At 45.1% G+C, this 20,842-nt stretch overlaps 1 protein-coding gene across 1 annotated transcript in view; it reads right to left on the reverse strand.

Annotated features, from left to right (window-relative positions):
* The window catches only part of MCHR2 (melanin concentrating hormone receptor 2), a 223,971-nt gene that overhangs the window by 40,598 nt on the left and 162,531 nt on the right, over positions 1-20,842 (reverse strand). Inside the window, exon 5 of the mRNA XM_068279420.1 lies at positions 4,791-4,910. Coding sequence (XP_068135521.1) covers positions 4,791-4,910 — 120 coding nt within the window. The remainder of the gene's footprint in view (positions 1-4,790; positions 4,911-20,842) is intronic.

A 20,842-nucleotide genomic window follows, 5' to 3' on the forward strand; every position in this document is an offset into this window, starting at 1 on the left:
TGGGCAGGTGTGCCTGTTCCTTATCATTCCTGCTCAGTGTGTGTTTGGGGGATGGGGGAGAATAACTCAAAGTTACAGAAAGTCAGAAACAGTTACAGTTTTAACACTTGTACAAACCTATTTTAAAACCAAACGGTATCCCAGGATGTTTACACACATGCACAGCAGTTTAGTAACCAAAGCTTCTAACGTAATCAAGTAGCTGGAGAAAATTAAGCTGGCCATACACTAGGCCGATTACCCGCCGATCGACAGCAGATTCAATCACTGGGATCGAATCTGCTGTCAAATCGTTCACGCTAAACGCTACATTTCGATCGATTTCATCCCGAAATAGATCGGTCCCGTCGATCGCTCCGTGCGTGAAATCACCGTCAATCGCCCGCGGGTAGGGAGCGCATCACTAGCGGCGTACGATTGACGCAGGTATACATTACCTGAAGCTGGCTCCCGGCATCTTCTCCGCATCACCTCCCGGCTCCCGGCTGGCATCTTCTCCGCATCACGGCATCTGGCATCCGTGTATAACTTCCTGTGTCACTGCAGTGACAGCGGAAGTACAAATAGAGGGCGCTCTATTTGAACTTCCGCTGTCACTGGAGTGACAGAAAGTTATACGCGGATGCCGTGATGCAGAGAAGATGCCCGGGACCAGGCTTCAGGTAATGTGTGCGGGGGGACAGGCAACAGGCGACAGCGGCAGCTCAGCAGATGGTGAATCGGTTTCAGGCTGAAATCGATTCACAATCTGTTTGCAGTAAAGGCAGCCATACGATCAGATTCGATCAGAGAGGGATCTATCTGTTGGTCGAATCTGATGGCAAATCGACCAGTGTATGGCTACCTTAAGAAGTTCAATTAGGCTGAGAACAATTGTTTTTATTTGAACTGACTGAGCCATTAAGCCCTGCAACATCTACATGTACTGACTACTAATCAGCACTGATCTATATCCCCTTGCCCTGTACTTTTTTCAAGATTTTATTTTACTTTAGGATACTTGCATAAATCAAATGAACAATTTCTGATAGTTCTTGGTGTTTATAATAATGAAGGTGCCCATACATTTGTCGATATTTCCTGCTGATTTCAGACAGATCCAATCATCTGATCTCCAGACTTACCCTTTCCACTGTGTCCGTAATCAGACACCATAGTGTCACTAGCCTTTGTGTGAATCTAAGGAATTTCTTCAGAGGGCTGTCTGAAAGTGATAGTCTTCATGTTTTGGGAGAAATGAAGGGGCTACAGTATGTGGTGATGCACATGGAAGAGGGAGGTGCAGATGGAATGGGGAGCCACCACCACATACTTGTCCTAGGAGCACAAAAAGTATAAATCTGGCTTTGGATATAGCTAGTAAATATTTAATAAACCTGTGTTGTAACATTACTGAGCCACATGCACCCCTGCAAACATGTTCAAAGACGCTTCTTTCCTAGTATATAGTTCAAGTGGGGCTCTCATCACACCAAATAATAGCTCACTGACTGCAGCATTAGCAACTCAGTCTCATAATCTTTAAAAGTATTTGAAAACTGGCCTATGGTTGTAACAGCCTAATATAGAATGACTGAAATATTGAGTTGGTTGTTTGCTGTGGTGTGGCTGTGTCTACATGTCCCGTCTCATACTGAGCTTAGTGAACTGAGCCTGCTATTGTTTTATTTGGCCAAACATTTAAAACTTTGTCACTGTAAAAGATAGGACCCATAAACAGGGGTGGATTGAGCTGAAATGGTGCCTTAGTCAAGCTAGTAGCGGTAGCTCCAGCTTTTGGCAGTCTGAAGTGGGAGATGGCTTGGAGGAGGTGGCACTTGGGCGCCTTGACACCCATTAGGCCCTAGGTACCTGCTGAGGATGCCTTGTGGATTAACCTGCTCTGCTTACAAATATTTTAAGTATAAGGACCCTGTGTAAACACAAGGATGAGCAATGCTAATGGATAAAACACAGAGGGGAAAAGGCCTTTTTTTTCTATATTTTTTTGTTTCCTAAATGAGATTACCCTATAAAAATTCTCATCTCAAGACACCATGAAGGGGGAAAAACAAAAGAACATTCTAGGCAAGGACAATAATACATAGTTTCCAGAATTCAGCAGTAAACCAAGCTTTCCATATGGATTTCACATCTGAGTTATTTACCATATTCATTGTGTGGTGGGCCAGATTTATCAGTATTAATCAGGGCCGGATTACCGACCAGGCAAATCAAGCATTAGCTTGGGGCCCCAGTAAGAGTCTAAGAGCCCCATCAGCCAACCGAGGAGCCAGCATCTTACATTCTATCAGCCGCTCCCTGGCTGGAGCCCCTCCGTGCCTCAACTCCTCTCCGCACTCTGCTGACGAAGCAGCAGCACGTCATCCAGCCCAGACGAATGAGCGAGCAAGCAGCGGCCATTGCTATGGTGATGTGGCCGCGTGCCAGCTCTGCTCACTCCAGCCCAGTCTGTGCAGTCAGACGTAGACTGATGTCAACAGCGTGTGTCACGCTGCTGACATCATCAGTCTACGTCTGACTGCACAGGCTGGGCTGAAGAGAGCGGGGCTCACATGTGGCCACATCACCATAGCAACGGCCGCTGCTTGCTCCCTCATTCATCTGGGCTGGATGACGTACTGCTGCTACGTCAGCAGAGTTCGGAGAGGAGTTGAGGCATGGAGGGGCTGCAGCCAGGGAGCGGCTGATAATAGGTGAGATGCTGGCTCCTCGGTTGGCTGCATGTCGGGGGGGGGGGGGGGGGGCGGCGGATCCAATCTGTAAGTCCGCTTAGGGCCCCATTCAGCCTTACTCCGGCTCTGGTACTAATACTGTAGATTCTTTACCTGTCAGCTTCTTCATACATGTATTTGCCAAGTAAAGACTGAAAAACTGGCCATAGCCTTCTGCCTGTATTAATATGAGCAACACAAAAAAGGCTTTTCTGCATTTATTTCCTAGATTACAAGGCTACTGTAGATGTGTAGTTTGTATGTCTTCCCTCTTGTGTGAATGTATTTAGGTGCAGTACAATTTTCTGATAAAAGAGATTAATGCTATTATTTTCTGATAAAAAGAGAATACTTCTGTGAAAGCAAGATTTGAAGGATTGGTTTTGCTTAAAAATTGTATAATGTTTGCAATTTTTCACCTACTTTTCTCTCTCAGCTGAACTGAAGCTTGAATGATTGCTGTTCATCACTACAGGCAAAAATCCTGTGTTCGGGCTGGTGCACACCGAGCGGCTTTTTGGGCGTTTTCAGATCCGCTTGCGGCTGCGGATCTGCTTGGTCAATGTATCTCAATGGGGTGGTGCACACCAGAGTGGGAGGCGTTTTGCAGAAACGAGAAATGCCTGGGTGAGGCATTTTTTGGATTGCGGATGCGTTTCTGCCTCAATGTTAAGTATAGGAAAAACGCAAACCGCTCTGAAAAACGGCACTTCAGAGCGGTTTGCCAGGCGGTTTTTGTTACAGAAGTTGTTCAGTAACAGCTTTACTGTAACAATACAGGAAATCTACTACACCAAAACCGCTAGACAAAACCGCAAAACGCTAGCTGAAACGCTACAGAAAAAGAAGAAAAAGCGTTTCAAAATCTGCTAGCATTTTGCGGATCTGCTAGCGGGTTTTGGTGTGCACCAGCCCTTCCTGTTGCTATTGTTTTCCCAAGCTTGTATACTGTACATTCTGCTTCTATTGTCTAGCCCCCTTCACCATCAATCCTATGCAATGCTATTATTCTTCACCATGTAATGCTACTTTTCTCTGCCTTATAGCCCTAGCTATGTGAAATTCTACCATTTCTCACATCCATGTCAATCCTGCATTATACTATTCACAGTGGCATAGCTAGAGGGACCCTCCCTCAACTGCATTATTAACTCTTTATTGGTCCTCTGCTGGTAATAACCACTTCTATAGATGGTTTGAATAGTGCTATTCATTAACAAACTGTTCCCCATCCCCTTCTTGCACTTCAGACACTGTGGTTGTCCCTTGGCAGATTTTGGTGCATCATATTAATTGTTATGTATAGAGTGCTTGGGGAGCACAAAGGGCCCATAGCTCCTAGACTACGCCACTTACTATTCATATTGGTTACTTTTAGGAGTACTGCAATTATCTACCTCAGCTGAAAGGGCATCTAATGTTTAGACTGCGCCTAACTTCTACTATCCACCAGCATCTAATCTTTGTAATCTGTAATATTAACAGTAGCAGTAGGCAGGGGAATAAGCAGCCCCCCCCCCCAGCAATATCCTGCTGGACGGGTAGGTAGTCTGTGTGCATTACCCCTAAGATATAGCAGAGCAGCGGCAGCAAAGCGTGATACTTCTTCTGTTTACGTTGGCAAGACAGGTCCTCAATCCTTTCTTCAATGCAGGTCCACGACATACAGCCTCCAGTCTGTGCACATCATGTGACGTGTATTGGGAGAAGCAAGGCGATAGGCTGGATGGGCCACGGCTGCAGTAAAGAGAGATGTGAGAACTTGTTCTGCCACTGGAAGCATAGAAATTTCGCTCCATTGCTGCTGCTCAGTTACCAAAGGAGTTGGGCCCCATAGCCCCCAGAATCCCCACGATGGTGGGGGTAGGGAGGGCTATTATTACGCAACTGGTATTGATTCTGTCATTAAGACCCAAAGAGAAGACATAAGCCTCTGAGGAAAGCTTCAATCAAGCCTCATCTTACACTAAAATCCCCTTCCATCCCATGTGTGGTATGGAGGCTTTCTCTAGACCTGAAAAACATAGGCAATTAGTGTAACCAGCAAACAATTTTGTTTTTGTTTTTTTCTCTTACCGTCCTGCAATTTTATTTTGATGATACATCTCCCAGGTGTAACACAGAATTAAAATGTAGCATGCCACTATTAAGGGTAAAGGAAAGAAGAACGTTGTGATGGTCAAATATAGTGTATACCTGCAAAACAAGACGATATAATACAAAATAACATCACTTATATTTTCAGTCACTGTATTCTATTAATTAAGGCTAAATAGCTGAACTATATATGCAAATGTATTCAAGATATAATATCCACAGAGCACAACTGCCAGTATTCTGGTGTTGTTCATTGTCACTTCAGCTTTAGAAAGGGTTTCCAATGCTACAATTTGGGCAAACCTAGCTTAAATTGATTAAAAATCATTTTCTATTAGAAGACCAAAATATTCAGTCCTTGCCTGGATTATGGTAAACTATACATACAGTAGGATGACTAAAAGCTTAGTAGTCACAAGTAAACACCTAAAGAGAGAAAGTTTAGCACACGATCAAGGCTGGATTTCTTAAAAGGCTTTGGCAAAATGACTTTGGCAACATTTCAACCTCCATAATAACAATAATAATAATAATAATGATAATAATAATCACAACACATAAAGTGTTCGTTTTAGGCTGGTGAGCTGTTGGGCACTTACACCTAACTCTCTATACCAGTCACATAGGTTAGAGTAGCAGCTAAGTCCATGGTCACATAGGGAAGTAGGTGGGGCCAAGTAGCAATCCAAGATGGCCACATAAACAGCAGGTGTAATGTGGAGCTAGGAAGAAAGAAAGATTTGTTGCAGACAAGTATGCATTTTCTAAAATCTCCCTCATATGTCAGTATCCTAGTTTTTATTTAGATGCACACTGTAAACAATGTACACTGAATTCGACTTAAAAAACTAAGATCAATATGGATTTAAAAAAACATGGATGTGATTTTTGCTAAAGATCCTCTTAAGCTTTTAGTAGCAATAGAGTATTGTACCATGTTAGCCATCAATAAAAGCAAGAAGTGTTGAATCAGAATGATACCGTTTATTGGCTAACTTAAAAGAGCTGATATATAATTATCTACCCTCCTCTCCGACCCTCTCGAAGTATCTTTTCACCAACATTAGCCTTTTCTCCATCCTTATGTACCCCCAGGATGCTCACGCTGGTGGTAGGAGTAAAAAAGACGCTTTTCTATGGATGTCTATTCATCCTACCTCTTTGACAGGTAGTAGAAAGACCAATGAGGTTAGTTGATAGCTTTCCATGCTTTCCAAGAAGACCTTGGTACATTGCATTTATGTGTTAATTGACCTCAACATACAGTCCTATTTTTTCATGCCTACAGCATTCTTGGAGGTGTATAAAGCTGAAGAAAAGACCAATATTGGAGAAAGGATACTTCAAGGGGTGGGGTGATAGAAAATTAGATAGCAGTTCTCTCGCATTCCTTGGGGTAAAGTCAATAGAATCTGAAGTGTAAATTGCTGAATAAGGTCAATGACACCACCATTTAATAATCATATTATCCAAAAATCTGGAACAAATCTATTAAATCTATCATAAATCATGAACAAATGTTTCAGGACCACACAAAGTGTCTTTATGAAGGCGATGGGCTTGACACATTAACCTACACTGCAGAATTATTAGGCAAATGAGTATTTTGACCACATCATCCTCTTTATGCATGTTGTCTTACTCCAAGCTGTATAGGCTCGAAAGCCTACTACCAATTAAGCATATTAGGTGATGTGCATCTCTGTAAAGAGAAGGGGTGTGGTCTAATGACATCAACACCATATATCAGGTGTGCATAATTATTAGGCAACTTCCTTTCCTTTGGCAAAATGGGTCAAAAGAAGGACTTGACAAGCTCAGAAAAGTCAAAAATAGTGAGATATCTTGCAGAGGGATGCAGCACTCTTTAAATTGCAAAGCTTCTGAAGCGTGATCATCGAACAATCAAGCGTTTCATTCAAAATAGTCAACAGGGTCGCAAGAAGCATGTGGAAAAACCAAGGCGCAAAATAACTGCCCATGAACTGAGAAAAGTCAAGCGTGCAGCTGCCAAGATGCCACTTGCCACCAGTTTGGCCATATTTCAGAGCTGCAACATCACTGGAGTGCCCAAAAGCACAAGGTGTGCAATACTCAGAGACATGGCCAAGGTAAGAAAGGCTGAAAGACGACCACCACTGAACAAGACACACAAGCGGCAACGTCAAGACTGGGCCAAGAAATATCTCAAGACTGATTTTTCTAAGGTTTTATGGACTGATGAAATGAGAGTGAGTCTGGATGGGCCAGTGGCTGGTTTTTTAAAGGGCAGAGAGCTCCAGTCCGACTCAGACGCCAGCAAGGTGGAGGTGGAGTACTGGTTTGGGCTGGTATCATCAAAGATAAGCTTGTGGGGCCTTTTTGGGTTGAGGATGGAGTCAAGCTCAACTCCCAGTCCTACTGCCAGTTTCTGGAAGACACCTTCTTCAAGCAGTGGTACAGGAAGAAGTCTGCATCCTTCAAGAAAAACATGATTTTCATGCAGGACAATGCTCCATCACACACGTCCAAGTACTACACAGCATGGCTGGCAAGAAAGGGTATAAAAGAAGAAAAACTAATGACATGGCCTCCTTGTTCACCTGATCTGAACCCCATTGAGAACCTGTGGTCCATCATAAAATGTGAGATTTACAAGGAGGGAAAACAGTACACCTCTCTGAACAGTGTCTGGGAGGCTGTGGTTGCTGCTGCACGCAATGTTGATGGTGAACAGATCAAAACACTGACAGAATCCATGGATGGCAGGCTTTTGAGTGTCTTTGCAAAGAAAGGTGGCTATATTCGTCACTGATTTGTTTTTGTTTTGTTTTTGAATGTCAGAAATGTATATTTGTGAATGTTGAGATGTTATATTGGTTTCACTGGTAAAAATAAATAATTGAAATGGGTATATATTTGTTTTTTGTTAAGTTGCCTAATAATTATGCACAGTAATAGTCACCTGCACACCCAGATATTCCCCTAAAATAGCTAAAACTAAAAACAAACTAAAAACTACTTTCAAAAATATTCAGCTTTGATATTAATGAGTTTTTGGGGTTCATTGAGAACATGGTTGTTGTTCAATAATAAAATTATTCCTCAAAAATACAACTTGCCTAATAATTCTGCACTCCCTGTATAATGACACTAGCAATGCCCTGTGTGAGGGCTAACATGTTTGACTACACACTCGCTAAACATCGATGCGCCTCTCTCAAGAGGTTATTTCATCAGCAGATGCTTGAAAGAGGAGCATTGCAGAGAATGTATACTGTCATTATAAATTAATGCCCTTTAGCTCTTTGCCTTGCTGAAGAGACCATGTGTGATCTTGAAACATTGGTTTATGATTGGTCTAAATTGGATAATAAATTGATTTGTTGAAAGTGCCATCTTTTTTGGATAATTAGACTTATGATGATAGAATCTAGAGAATCTCTTTTATAACAAGGAAGCTAAAGTATACATTAGTAGCCATTACACTTTCCCACCAAAAGTAAAAAAAAAAAACCTTGAAAATAAATCTTTATTTAAACACAAGATAGAAATAAAAGTTGTTTTAAACTAAACATTTAAAAAAAAAAAGGTAAATACAAGCGTCCTGCTGTAGTTATTGTAAACCTAATTTAATCTAAACCTAATCAATGGAATGAGGGTCTTATGCTGTGACCCATAGTACTCTGCTTGCAAAATCTTGATAAATGAGCTCCTGATAAATGCCACATGACCTGTCACTCACCCGCCACTAAACTGACACAGAAATGCCCACATCCATATCTGGTCAGTGACATCAAATGGAACTCTTGCAGCCATCTAGGATTCTGGTGGCTAGGCCTCAACCTAAAATTTGGCTAAAGAAGGATTTTTTCACATAAATAGGAAGCTCCCAAACCAAAAACTCCCATTATCATAAATAAAAACTCCAAATAGCAACATTTGAAGCTAAGCCCTAGTCCTTAGAAAGTAAAATGGTGGCAGCCTGGCTGGAAACAAAACCCTTAGCTTTATATTCAATCCTCAAAAGTAAATACAGCTCCTGACAGCTTGATGCTTATAAAGCAACAGGAAGCCAAATCAAAGTCCTTGTTTTTCTGTAAATAGAGATGGCCCAAACTGTTCGCCGGCGAACGGGAAACGGCGAACTTCCGGGGTTCGCGATTGCGGAGAACCGCAAACTTTTCCGGAAGTTCGATTCACCCCCATAGTGCATCATTAGGGTCAGCTTTGACCCGCTACATCACAGTCAGCAAGCACATTGTAGCCAATCAGGCTACACTCCCTCCTGGAGCCCCCCTTCCCCCTTATAAAAGGCAGGCAGCGTCAGGCATTGGACTCACTCGTGTGCCTGCAGTAATTAGAGAAGGGAGAGCTGCTGCAGCAGAGAGAGCTATAGGGAAAGCTTAGTTAGGCTCTTGTAGGCTTGTTAGCTTGCTCCTTGCTGGTTCTTATTGCTAAAAAAGCACCCTTCAACAGCTCTTTTGAGAGCTAATCTTGTTCCAGTTATCATTTTTTTTTGTTCGTGTCCCACAGACACTTGTGTTGCCTTGGTAATTCATACTGTGCCACTGCCAGGCCCAGCACATTCAGTGACTACCCGTGTGTGTGACAGGCAGCTGCACATTTGTAATCCCAATCACTGCACCTGTTCACTGTTCAGTGCACCTACCTACCTACCTATACCTATGTGAGCTCACGCATTGTTAATACCACCAGTCATTACACCTGTTCAGGGTACCTGTGTGTGTGTGTGACAGGCAGTGGCACATTTGTAATCCCAATTACTGCACCTGTTCACTGTTCAGTGCACCTACCTACCTACCTACGTGAGCGCATGCATTGTTAATATCGACAGTCATTGCACCTGTTCACGGTACCTGTGTGTGTGTGTGCGTGACAGGTGCACATTTGTATTTCCAATCACTGCAGTGCATACCTGTAGATGGATGGAAATGCAACAGAGTACCTTTAGGCACTTATCCCCTAGGTGGTAATATTAGCAAATATATCACCCAGACAAAAAATATAATTCAAAATATCAAAAGATCTATTTATTAGAAAAAAAACTAAAAATAGTAGTGCTTATCTCAATAGACATACATCCCCACCAAAAAGCCCACAAACCACCCCTTTAAAAGAAACAACAAAAAGCAAACCCTCCCATAAAGATGGCTTAGGATACTCCGGAGATGGAATAACTACCTGCCCTTACACCCCCTATCCCTATCCTCTACTGGGCGTCCCCAGTTGGTACAGAGGGAGTCCGAAAACAGCTGCTCAAAAAAACAGAACTTGAAAACTTGAAAAAGTATTCATAATGAAACGAGTGAAGCATATCAGTTCCTATGTCTATGGTTCACTGTAGACACAACAGTTGGGTTTCACGGAAACCAGCTGAAGAACCTTCAGAAGGAAAGTCCAGTACAAGCCTTGCAAAGGACTGACCCTGCAGACGGGTCCCAAAACCTTCATATATCCACTTAACCTCTTGAGGACTGCAGGGCTAAACCCCCCTAGTGACCAGGCAATTTTTGGTAAAATTGGCCACTGCAGCTTTAAGGCCAAGCTGCAGGGCCGCACAACACAGCACAGAATTGATTCCCCCCCCCCCCCCTTTTCTCCACACCAACAGAGCTTTCTGTTGGTGTGGTCTGATCGCTCCCCCCATGTTTGATTTTTTTTATAAATATTGTTGTTCCTGTTTTTATTAAAAAAAACCCTGTTTCTTCTATAATGTACCCTCCCTCCCTCCCTCCCCACAGCCAGCCAATTACGGCGATCGGCTGTCATAGGCTTCTTCCTATGAGAGCCGATCGCTCTCTTGTCCCCCAGGGGGACAGCCGTGTGACACGGCTGTACCCAGTACAGCGCTGCTGCCGATCGCATCGCTGTACGTGTAAATAGACGGCAATCACGGCGTCTAACAGTCTCCCGAGCGGCAATAGCCGCTCGGAGACTGAAGGCGGGGTGGAGCTCCGCCCCCCAAGCAGGAGATCCTGCAAAACAGAGCCCCAGGACTTTACGCCAATCGGCGTTAGGGGGTCCTGGGGCTGCCGCCGCGGCCACGCTAATTGGCGTGACGTGGGCAGCAAGAGGTTAAACATCAATTTTTAGATCTCCACTATCGCCCAATTGCAGCCAATCTGCCCCAAACTTTTTAGCCAGACATCCAATCAGTTCAAAAGCATAGTTTTTCAAGCGGTCAAATCGCAGTCGCAAATCATTTTCACATGGGAATCACATTGTCTGGTTAAGTTAAATATGCATGTTTGTAGTGTAAGAAACAAGGAAAGGTCTCACCTATTCGTCCTTAGTGTGAAGCTGGTTGCAATCACAGGGTAGCAGTAGATCAAATGGTCAGCTTCGTTTCACTCCAGCAGGCCTGTAGCGTTTATAGCATAGGACTGTCCATATTATGTTTTAACCTGTTGCCGCCAGCGTCATGCCAATGGGCGTGGCCGCGGCGGCAGCCCCAGGACCGCCTAACGCCAATTGGCGTAAAGTCCTGGGGCTGTGTTTTGCAGGAGATCACGCGCAATCGCCATCTATTTACTATTTACTGGGGACAGCCGTGTGACACGGCTGTCCCCTCCTGAGCAGCAGAGGTGATCGGCTGTCATAGGCTGAAGCCTATGACAGCTGATCACGGGGATTGGCTAGCGGGGGGAGGGAGGGAGGGAGGGGGGGTTACAACTAATTAAAAAAACCCGAAATATTTGACAAAAAATCAAATAAACAAACACACATAAACAAACAAACATTGGGGGGCGATCAGACCCCACCAACAGAGAGCTCTGTTGGTGGGGAGAAAAGGGGGGAAGAATCACTTTTGTGCTGTGTTGTGCCGCCCTGCAGCTTGGCCTTAAAGCTGCAGTGGCCAAGTTAATCAAAAATGTCTTGATCTTTAGGGGGGTTTAACACTGTGGTCCTCAAAAGGTTAAAGTTGTAGATAGATCCTGAGTCCAGCAAGGACAGCTTCACTTCATTGCAAAAAAGTTTTCCATGTAGGTAGCAGTATGAGCGGCTTAAAATCCTGTGTATGGGAGTGGGGAGGGCGGCAGTAACCGGAGTCCAAAAGGCTGACTAATTTCGCCGTATGCACGGCGTCTTCAGAGCAGCCATCTTGTAAAATCCCCTATATTTCCCCAATTAAATACTCAAAAAAGTGCGCCGCAGCGGCGCCGCATGTCCATCCGGGCCCCGCCCCCCAGGTGACGTCACCCACACCCAGCAACCACCTGTGCAGGGAGCAAGGGGACGCCATATAGAGCTAATTTTCCCAGACGGATGCCAGCGCCGCCCAACGCCATCTTGTGGGCTTAATGTTAACTGCAGGCCAAACCAAAAAATTCAAAAAAGTGTACCAAAGAACACAAAAATGTAGAGACAAAAGGGTCAGCATAAAGCTGACCGGATGTTATAACCATTTTTAATAAAGGAGCCTTTAATGCCTGTAAAAAGGGGGGGAATGCTCCAAAAAGGAAAAAAAAACCCATACATAAAAATAAAAAAATATAATAATAATAAATATTTGTTCAATTCATTAGTTATGTGCTCTCAAGGTAGAACACTAAGGATTATATTGAAAAGTGTGCCCGCCCCTCCATCAAAAGGACGGACCGACCCACCAATCAACATATTGATATTGCAAAAAGAACAGACTGTTGCGGGCAACCTTTTGCAAAGGCTGAGAACACATGTCCCCACCCCCAGGGGGGAGGAAAAGGAAAACACACCAAAATGTGCATCTAAAAGCGGGAACCCCCAAAGAGCAAAACAGGAACAAAACAAAAACAAAAAACAAAAAAACAAAAGAGGGACCCGCTATGGAAGAAAAACTTCATAGTTGAATTGGTCATTCAGGCCTGGAGGGGTTGTTGCATTGAGTTGGTAGATCCGTCTCATCTCACTGCAAAGCAGAGTGATGTCAGGATCCCCACCTCTTGGATTGGGATGTATACGGTCCAGCACAAAGAAAGAAACACCGGACAAATCGCATCCATGTTTTTATATCAGATGATTTGCTATCAGGGATTTTGGTTCTTTTTGCTGTCACATCTGCCAGATGTTCTGAGATTCTTTAGCTCAAATTCCTTTTTGTTTTTCCAACATAAAATGCTCCACAATCACAGAGCATGATATATACTACCAAAATGGTGTTGCAATTTGCAAAATGTTGAAACAAAAAGATTTTCCAGATGGTAATGTAATATACTTACCCGTATACAGCCACCGCAGCCATAAACCCCTTTCACCTTACAATGATTAGATTTTGATCTATCCACAAAATGGCTCTGGTGCATACCTGTAACCTGTTCAGTGCACCTATGTGAGGGCAAGCAGTGTAATATACCACCAGTCATTGCACCTGTTCACGGTACCTGTGTGTGACAGGTGCATATTTGTAATACCAATCCCTGCATACCTGTTCACTGCACCTGTGTGACTGCAAGCTGGCTACAGAGGCGCTCAGGCTCTATGCTGACCCACATTTGTGTTCTCCTATTTCTATTGCCTGATGAAGCGGGAGTCTTGCCCGTGAAACGCGTTGCACTGTATTTGGAGACAAATTGTTTTGTGAATAAATATTTCCTGCAATATTTACGGCTGGATTTGGCCTGGTCATTTACCGAGGGGAGCGGCTCCACCCACCCCCTCTTTTTAGACGGTTTTTAACCCATTTTTTCTGATTTGGCGCCTCTATTTTTCATTGTTATACATGTTTAGTATACCAGTTTGTGCATACCTTTTAACTGCACTTGTGTGACAGCTGCACACTGTATTGTAATACCAGTCCCTGTATACCTGTTCACTGCACCTGTGTGACCGCACACTGTTTAGTATACCAGTCTGTGCATACCTGTTAACTGCACCTGTGTGACAGCTGCACATTGTATTGTAATACCAGTCACTGCTACCTCTCACTGCACCGGTGTGACTGCACATTGTATTAGTCAAGTCAGTGCATACCTTTCACTTAATTCCCCCGATATGGACAAAACAGGTAGAGGCCAAGGTAGGGGCAGACCCAGAGGCAGGCCACCCAGCAGGTCGGTTCGAGGTCATGCTGACGTGATTTTGTGCGGCCCTGGCCCAAAGTACAGTGCTCAGAAGAAGGCACGTCCCATCAACTCCCAAGATTGTCAGGTCGTGGTTGACTATTTAACACAGAACACCTCATCTTCAGCATCCACCAGCGCTACTCCAAGTACCACATCCGCTACATTTGACACTTCGCAGGAGTTATTTGGTGGGGAAATCACTGATTCACAGCCATTATTGTTACAATAAGATGAAGGCACTAAGAAAGTTACACCACCTCATATTTCTGGGTTAGGCGACACTATGGACATAAGGTGTGAGGAGGATGATGATGATGAAGTATCTGCTGTTAGTGCAGTTTTGGAGGTGTCTGATACAAGCGAAGCTTTGGAGGATGATTATGATGATGATACTGCCATGGATGCCACGTGGGGTCCCAAAAGACACGATGACCAAGGGGACAGTTCCGAGGAGGAGTCAGAGAGGAGTAGGAGGAGACGAGTTGCTGAAAGAAGCAGGGGGAGCTCGTCATCAGAAACAGCTGGTGGCAGTGTCCAGCGCCATGTATCACAACCTATGTACAGCCAGCCAGGGCCGGGCCGAGGCATAGGCTGGAGAGGCTCCAGCCTCAGGGCGCAGTGTAGGAGGGGGCGCAGAATTCATTCAGCTGTCATTCCTAATTGTGTTTGAAGCAGAAAGAAATAATAAAAGTGGATACATGGCAGTGACTGCAAGCCAGATAACTAGAGATTAAGGTGTTGGGGAGGTTGTGGGCCTTGTGGCGCCTCTTAGTCTAATAGCAATCAGTGTGTGACGGCTGGGGAGGCAGGGATGGAGGGGCGCACTTTGCTGTCTCAGCCTTGGGTGCTGGAGGACCTTGTCCCGGCTCTGCAGCCAGCCAACATGCTCTTCAATGTCAGCTGCTGATGCCACCATAGTGCCATCACCCCAGGGTGGCTCAGCGGTGTGGAAACTTTTTAGTGTGTATGCCAAAGATCAGAGCAATGCCATCTGTACCCTCTGCCACCAAAAATTGAGCCGTGGAAAGACCAACACCCATGTAGGGACAACTGCCTTATAAAGGCACATGCTGAAAATTCACAAACTGCAATGGGAAGACCACCTGAGCAAAAGCAGCACACAAAAGTAAAGACCTTCTCCTCTTCCTCCTTCTGGTGCATCATCTTCTTCAGCCGCTTTCTTCCTTGCACCTTCACAATCACAGCCAACCTCCTCCACTCTGCATCTCACCTTGAGCGTCTCCTGCTCCTCTGCCCACAGCAGTAGCCAGGTGTCCATGAGGGAAATCTTTGAGTGGAAGAAGCCAATGTCTGCCAGTCACCCCCTTGCGTGGCGTCTGACAGTTGGCTTGGTGGAACTGTTATCCCGCCAGCTGTTACCATACCAGCTGGTGGACTCTGAGGCCTTCTGAAAATTTGTGGCCATTGGGACACCGCAGTAAAAGATGGCAGGCCGCAATTATTTCTCCAAAAAGGTGATACCCAAACTGTACCATGAAGTTAAGAGGCAAGTGGTGTCATCTCTGGCACAAAGCGTTGGGTCAAGGGTCCATCTGACCACGGATTACTGGTCTGCCAAGCACGGTCAGGGCAGGTACATTACTTACACAGCCTGGTCTGCCAAGCACGGTCGGGGCAGGTACATTACTTACACAGCCCATTGGGTCAACCTGGTGACCGCTGGCAAGCAGGGAGTACGTGGCTGTGCAGTGGACCTAGTGACACCTCTACGGCTTGCAGGCAGGCCTGCTGCCACCTCCTCTCCTCCTGCTACATCCTCTTTACTGTCGTCGTCCTCCTCCTCCTTGGCTGAGTGGCAGTTCAACTCTACATGTGCGGTGATCTCCTCTCCAGCTACACAGCCCCAGCTCCCCAGGGCCTATGCTGCATACCAGGTACGACGGTGTCACGCCATCTTAGACATGTCTTTCCTCAAAGTGGAGAGTCACACTGGAGCAGCTCTCCTGGCTGCTCTGAACAAACAGGTGGATCAGTGGCTGACCCCACACCAACTGGAGATCACAATGTGGTGTGTGACAATGGCAGCAATCTCATTTCGGCTTTAAATTTGGGAAAGTTGACACGTACCCTGCATGGCACGTGCTCAATCTCGTAATTCAGAGATTTGTGTCAAAGTACCTAGGCTTACAGGATGTCCCAAAGCAGTCCAGGAAGGTGTGTGGGCATTTCAGGTGATCTTCCACGGCCATGGCACGCTTTGCCAATATTCAGCAGAGAAACAACTTGCCGGTGAGACTCTTTATTTGCTATAGCCAGACTTGCTGGAATTCGACCCTCCTGATGTTCGCCTGCTACAACAGGAGAAAGCCGTTAAACAGTATCTCTACAACTACAGTCAAAGGACAGTCTGGGTAGATGGGGATGTTCTGGCCGAAGTACTGGACACTGATGCGAAATGCATGCAGGCTCATGCGGCGGTTTGAGTAGGTGACAAACCTGGTGAGTCGTAGTGAAGGCGACATCAGCGACTTGATCCCATATGCCTTCTTCCTGGAGCGTGCCATGCGTAGAGTGGTGGATCAAGCTGTGGAGGAGCGTGAACAGGAACAGGAGGAAGATTTGTGGGATCAATTCTCAGCAGAAGCAGATGTTTCCTCAACACCTGCGGCAGCACAGAGGGGGGAGGAGGAGGAGGAGGAAGAGTCATGTGAGGAAGAGGAGTCAGATGATGAGGAAGGTGTTGTTTTGGAGGAGGAGGATCAGCCGGAAGAACAACTGCAGGAGGTGTCACAGGGGGCTTGTGCTGCTCAACTTTCCCGTGGTATTGTTCATGGCTGGGGGAGGAGGAGAACTTAGCTGACATCACTGAGGAAGAGCAAGAGGAGATGGATAGTACATCTGCATCAAACTTTGTGCAGATGGCATCTTTCATGCTGTCCAGCCTGTTGAGGGACTCCCGTATAAAAAAAAAAACTCAAGGGGAATGAGCTGTACTGGGTGGCCACGCTACTAGACCCTCGGTATAGGCACAGAGTGGCAGAGATGTTTCCAAATCACCAGAAGGCAGAAAGGATGCAGCACGTGCAGAACAAGGTGGCAACTATGCTTTACAATGCGTTTAAAGGTGATGTCACAGCACAACGGAATAAAGATACCACTGTCAGTAATCCTTCTCCCATGTCCACACAGGCAAGGACAGGACGCTCCAGCGATCTCATGGTGATGTCGGACATGCGGACATTCTTTAGTCCAATGCCTCACCTTAGCACTTCCGGATCCACCCTCCACCAATCCCTGGACCGACAGGTAGCTGACTACCTGGCCTTAAGTGTGGATGTAGACACTGTGAGAAGCGATGAACCCTTGGACTACTGGGTGCGCAGGCTTGACCTGTGGCCAGAGCTTTCACAATTTGCCATCCAACTTCTGTCTTGCCCTGCCTCAAGCGTCCTGTCAGAAAGGACCTTCAGCGCAGCTGGAGGCATTGTCACTGAGAAGAGAAGTCGCCTAAGTCACAAAAGTGTTCAGTATCTCACCTTTATCAAAATGAATGAGGCATGGATCCGGGAGGGCTACCGCCCGCTCGAAGACTAAATCGGTCCCCACACAGCATCTCTGCCTGCAGGCCACTTGACTGCCTTCTCCGCCACCACCAACAGGGTCCAGGACTCCAGGTGGATTCCTGAATTTTTAAGGCCGCTGCTAGCAGCAGCTGCTAAAATAATTTTTCTGGTGCGTGTACATGCCTGCCTAATTTTTCTGGCTGCACTGTGGCTGCAACAACAAAACAAAAGGCATGTACATGTGTCAATTCCCCTTTGTGATCGTTACCTTGCCACGGTGCAGGGGCTTGCGTATCATAATGAAGCAATGACCGACGGCTATATGAGTGTCTCGGAGGGTGGCACACCCAAGATAATAAGGTCGTTGCTTCATTGTGGACAGACCAAATTCGATCAGCTGGACAGTCACTGTTGTTCTGTCATTGAGTTACCTCAGCCTGGTGACCATATGGGCTTTAAAACCACTATCACCTGCACTCTTGCCATGGTGCGCACCAGTCCAGCACATCCGTCACTATGCAAACAGCTGTTTGCGGTGCGTTACACAGTGAGTATGGTGTGTCAGTGTGAAGCAGTACTCTAATTACACTCCCTGATTGATGTATGCAAGATGTTTTAAAGCACTTTAGGCCTCCAATTTAGCATGCAATCTGATTTCTGGCGTTAAAACGCTGCTTTGCAGCAAATCCAGATTTTTGGCATGTATCCCACTCCCCCATGCAAAAACTCAGATGTTAGACCCCTTGAAACATCTTTTCCATCACTTTTGTGGCCAGCCTAAATTTTTCTAGTTTTCAAAGTTCGCCTGCCAATTGAAGTCTATTGCGGTTCGCTAAAGTTTGCATGTTCACAAACGTTTGCGGAGGTTCGTCGTGAACTCGGTTTGTGAACCGAAAACGGGAGGTTCGGGCTATCTCTACCTGTAAAGGCTCACCATTAGAGAGGCACAGAAAGCACCACAAATTGTACTGCTGGACATGGGTGGGTGGGAATGCAGCAGTTGTCCAATTCACTACAGATCCACCCAAATAGTTTTCAATTGAGTTGCTGCATTTAGTTTTGAATAAGCAAGAACTGATTTAACCTCAATCTGAATCTCGACAGCAGCTCAACTAATAAAGCAGTTTTGCCAATAAATCTCTGCCACTAACCCACCAACAAATAGAGGTGTGATCATCCCTGAAGAGATCTTAAATAGATATAGGTAGGTGCTAGCGGCCATGGCCCAATCAAACAAAATATCAGTATTAATCCCTTCCACTCACAAACTACATGAAACCAGGCAGCCATTGCAGACCATTTGTTTTGTTATTCTGTTTTATTACGCGTAGAACAGCCAAAAGATATTGTATACAAAAGACCAAACTGGGGTATACACCCCCATGATCAGTGTTGCTTGCGGATTCTCTCAAAAGTCGATTTTGCATCAAAAATCTATTTTGGATTTCAAGGAATTTTTGGAAAAAATTGCCTTGTATTTTTATAGCCTTGTATTTTTCATGAAAATGCAAAAAAAAAAATCTATATTTTTACAATGTAAATTTGAATAATCAATATTTTTACAGTGGCAAATCGTGAAAAATGGACCAATACAGAAAAATAATATTTTTACCTCAACATTTTTTACCATGAAAATGCAAAAAGATTGATATTTTTACCGCAAAAATTCACAAAAAGCGCAAAAATAACAAAACTAATTTTTAATGGAATGTTCACTCAAAAATCGAATTTAACATATTTTTTTGCAAAAATGTATGCAAAATGAATATTGGCAATTTTGCTCATTGCTGCCTAGGATTTCCAATTAAACACAGAATAGTGTACAATCAAGCACAGTTCACAATCGTTGTATATATCAACAAGCGTTATTCTCCAGGATCTAGTAATAGCTGAACATTACCTAGCAATATTTTACCATAGAGATGCCAAAAAGGCACCCATTGCAGCCCATTTGTAATTAACGGTCTATCAGTTCATCAGTTTGTTTCTCCCTAGTTAAATTGGTAGGTGCATGAAATGTATGTTGCCTTTAAATAAAGTTTAAGAACTTTAAATATGCCCCCAGAAAGGTATGATGCCTAAATGTCTGCTTGCATGCTGGGTGGTATTGAATAGTGTAGGGGATGGTTCCAAGGAGGATACCTTGACAGTTGGTGGGCCAGCTTAATGCAAAACACTGCAATCTAGACAAGCAAGGAGCATTCTATAATGCATTAAACAATGTATTAAACTGCATTTAAAAGAAATTTACTTACAAGATAGAAGTTTAAGTAAAGGTGCCTCTTAACGATACAATTTGTCATCAGATGCAATCTTTTGATGCACTTTTTACCATCATAAGTAATCGGAAGGTAATTGTCAATAGTTGCCATAAACTGGTCAATTAGGACATTTTCTCTCTTAACCTTCTTGGCGGTAACCCCGAATGTAAGCCGCCGGAGGGTGCCGCTCAGGCCCTGCTGGGCCGATTTGTTTACATTTTTTTTTGCTGGACGCAGCTAGCACTTTGCTAGCTGCGCCAGCACCCCGATCGCCGCCGCCACGCGCCCGATCGCCGCTATCCGGTGCGGCGCGCGCCCCCCCCCCAGACCCCGTGCGCTGCCTGGCCAATCAGTGCCAGGCAGCGCCGAGGGGCGGCCCGGGACTCCCAATGACGTCCCGACGTCAGTGACGTCGGTGACGTCATCCCGCCCGTCGCCATGGCGACGGGGGAAGCCCTCCAGGAAATCCCGTTCTTTGAACGGGATTTCCTGATCGGAGATCGCCGAAGGCGATCGAAGAGGGCGGGGGGATGCCGCTGAGCAGCGGCTATCATGTAGCGAGCCCTGGGCTCGCTACATGATATAGAAAAATTTTTTTTAAAAAAAAACTGCCGCGCTGCCTCCTGGCGTATTTTTTTATACCGCCAGGAGGGTTAAAGGATACCTGAAGTGACATGTGACATGATGAAATAGACATGTGTATGTGCAGTGCCTAGCACACAAAGAACTATGCTGTGTTCCTTTTTTTCTTTCTCTGCCTGAAAGAGTTAAATATCAGGTATGTAAGTGGCTGACTCAGTCCTGACTCAGACAGGAAGTGACTACAGTCTTACCCTCGCTGATAAGAAATTCCCCTTTTTATCTCTTTCTTGCTCTCAGAAGCCATTTTCTGCCAGGAAAGTGTTTTATAGTTGGAATTTCTTATCAGTGAGGGTCACACTGTAGTCACTTCCTGTCTGAGTCAGGATTGAGTCAGCCACTTACTTACCTGATATTTAACTCTCTCAGGCAGAGAAAGAAAAAAAAGGAACACAGCATAGTTACCGTATAAGACGCTCCGGAATATAAGACGCACCCAGGTTTAGAGGGCAAATACCAGGGGAAAAAAAATGTGTACTAAACCTGGTGTGTCTATATACTGGAGCGTCTTGTAGATGTTCTCCCCCAATTAATGTCCTCCATGTGACCTCAGGTGTCCCTCA

Source organism: Hyperolius riggenbachi, chromosome 4, assembly GCF_040937935.1.
Source record: "Hyperolius riggenbachi isolate aHypRig1 chromosome 4, aHypRig1.pri, whole genome shotgun sequence".
Classification (NCBI taxonomy): domain Eukaryota; kingdom Metazoa; phylum Chordata; class Amphibia; order Anura; family Hyperoliidae; genus Hyperolius; species Hyperolius riggenbachi.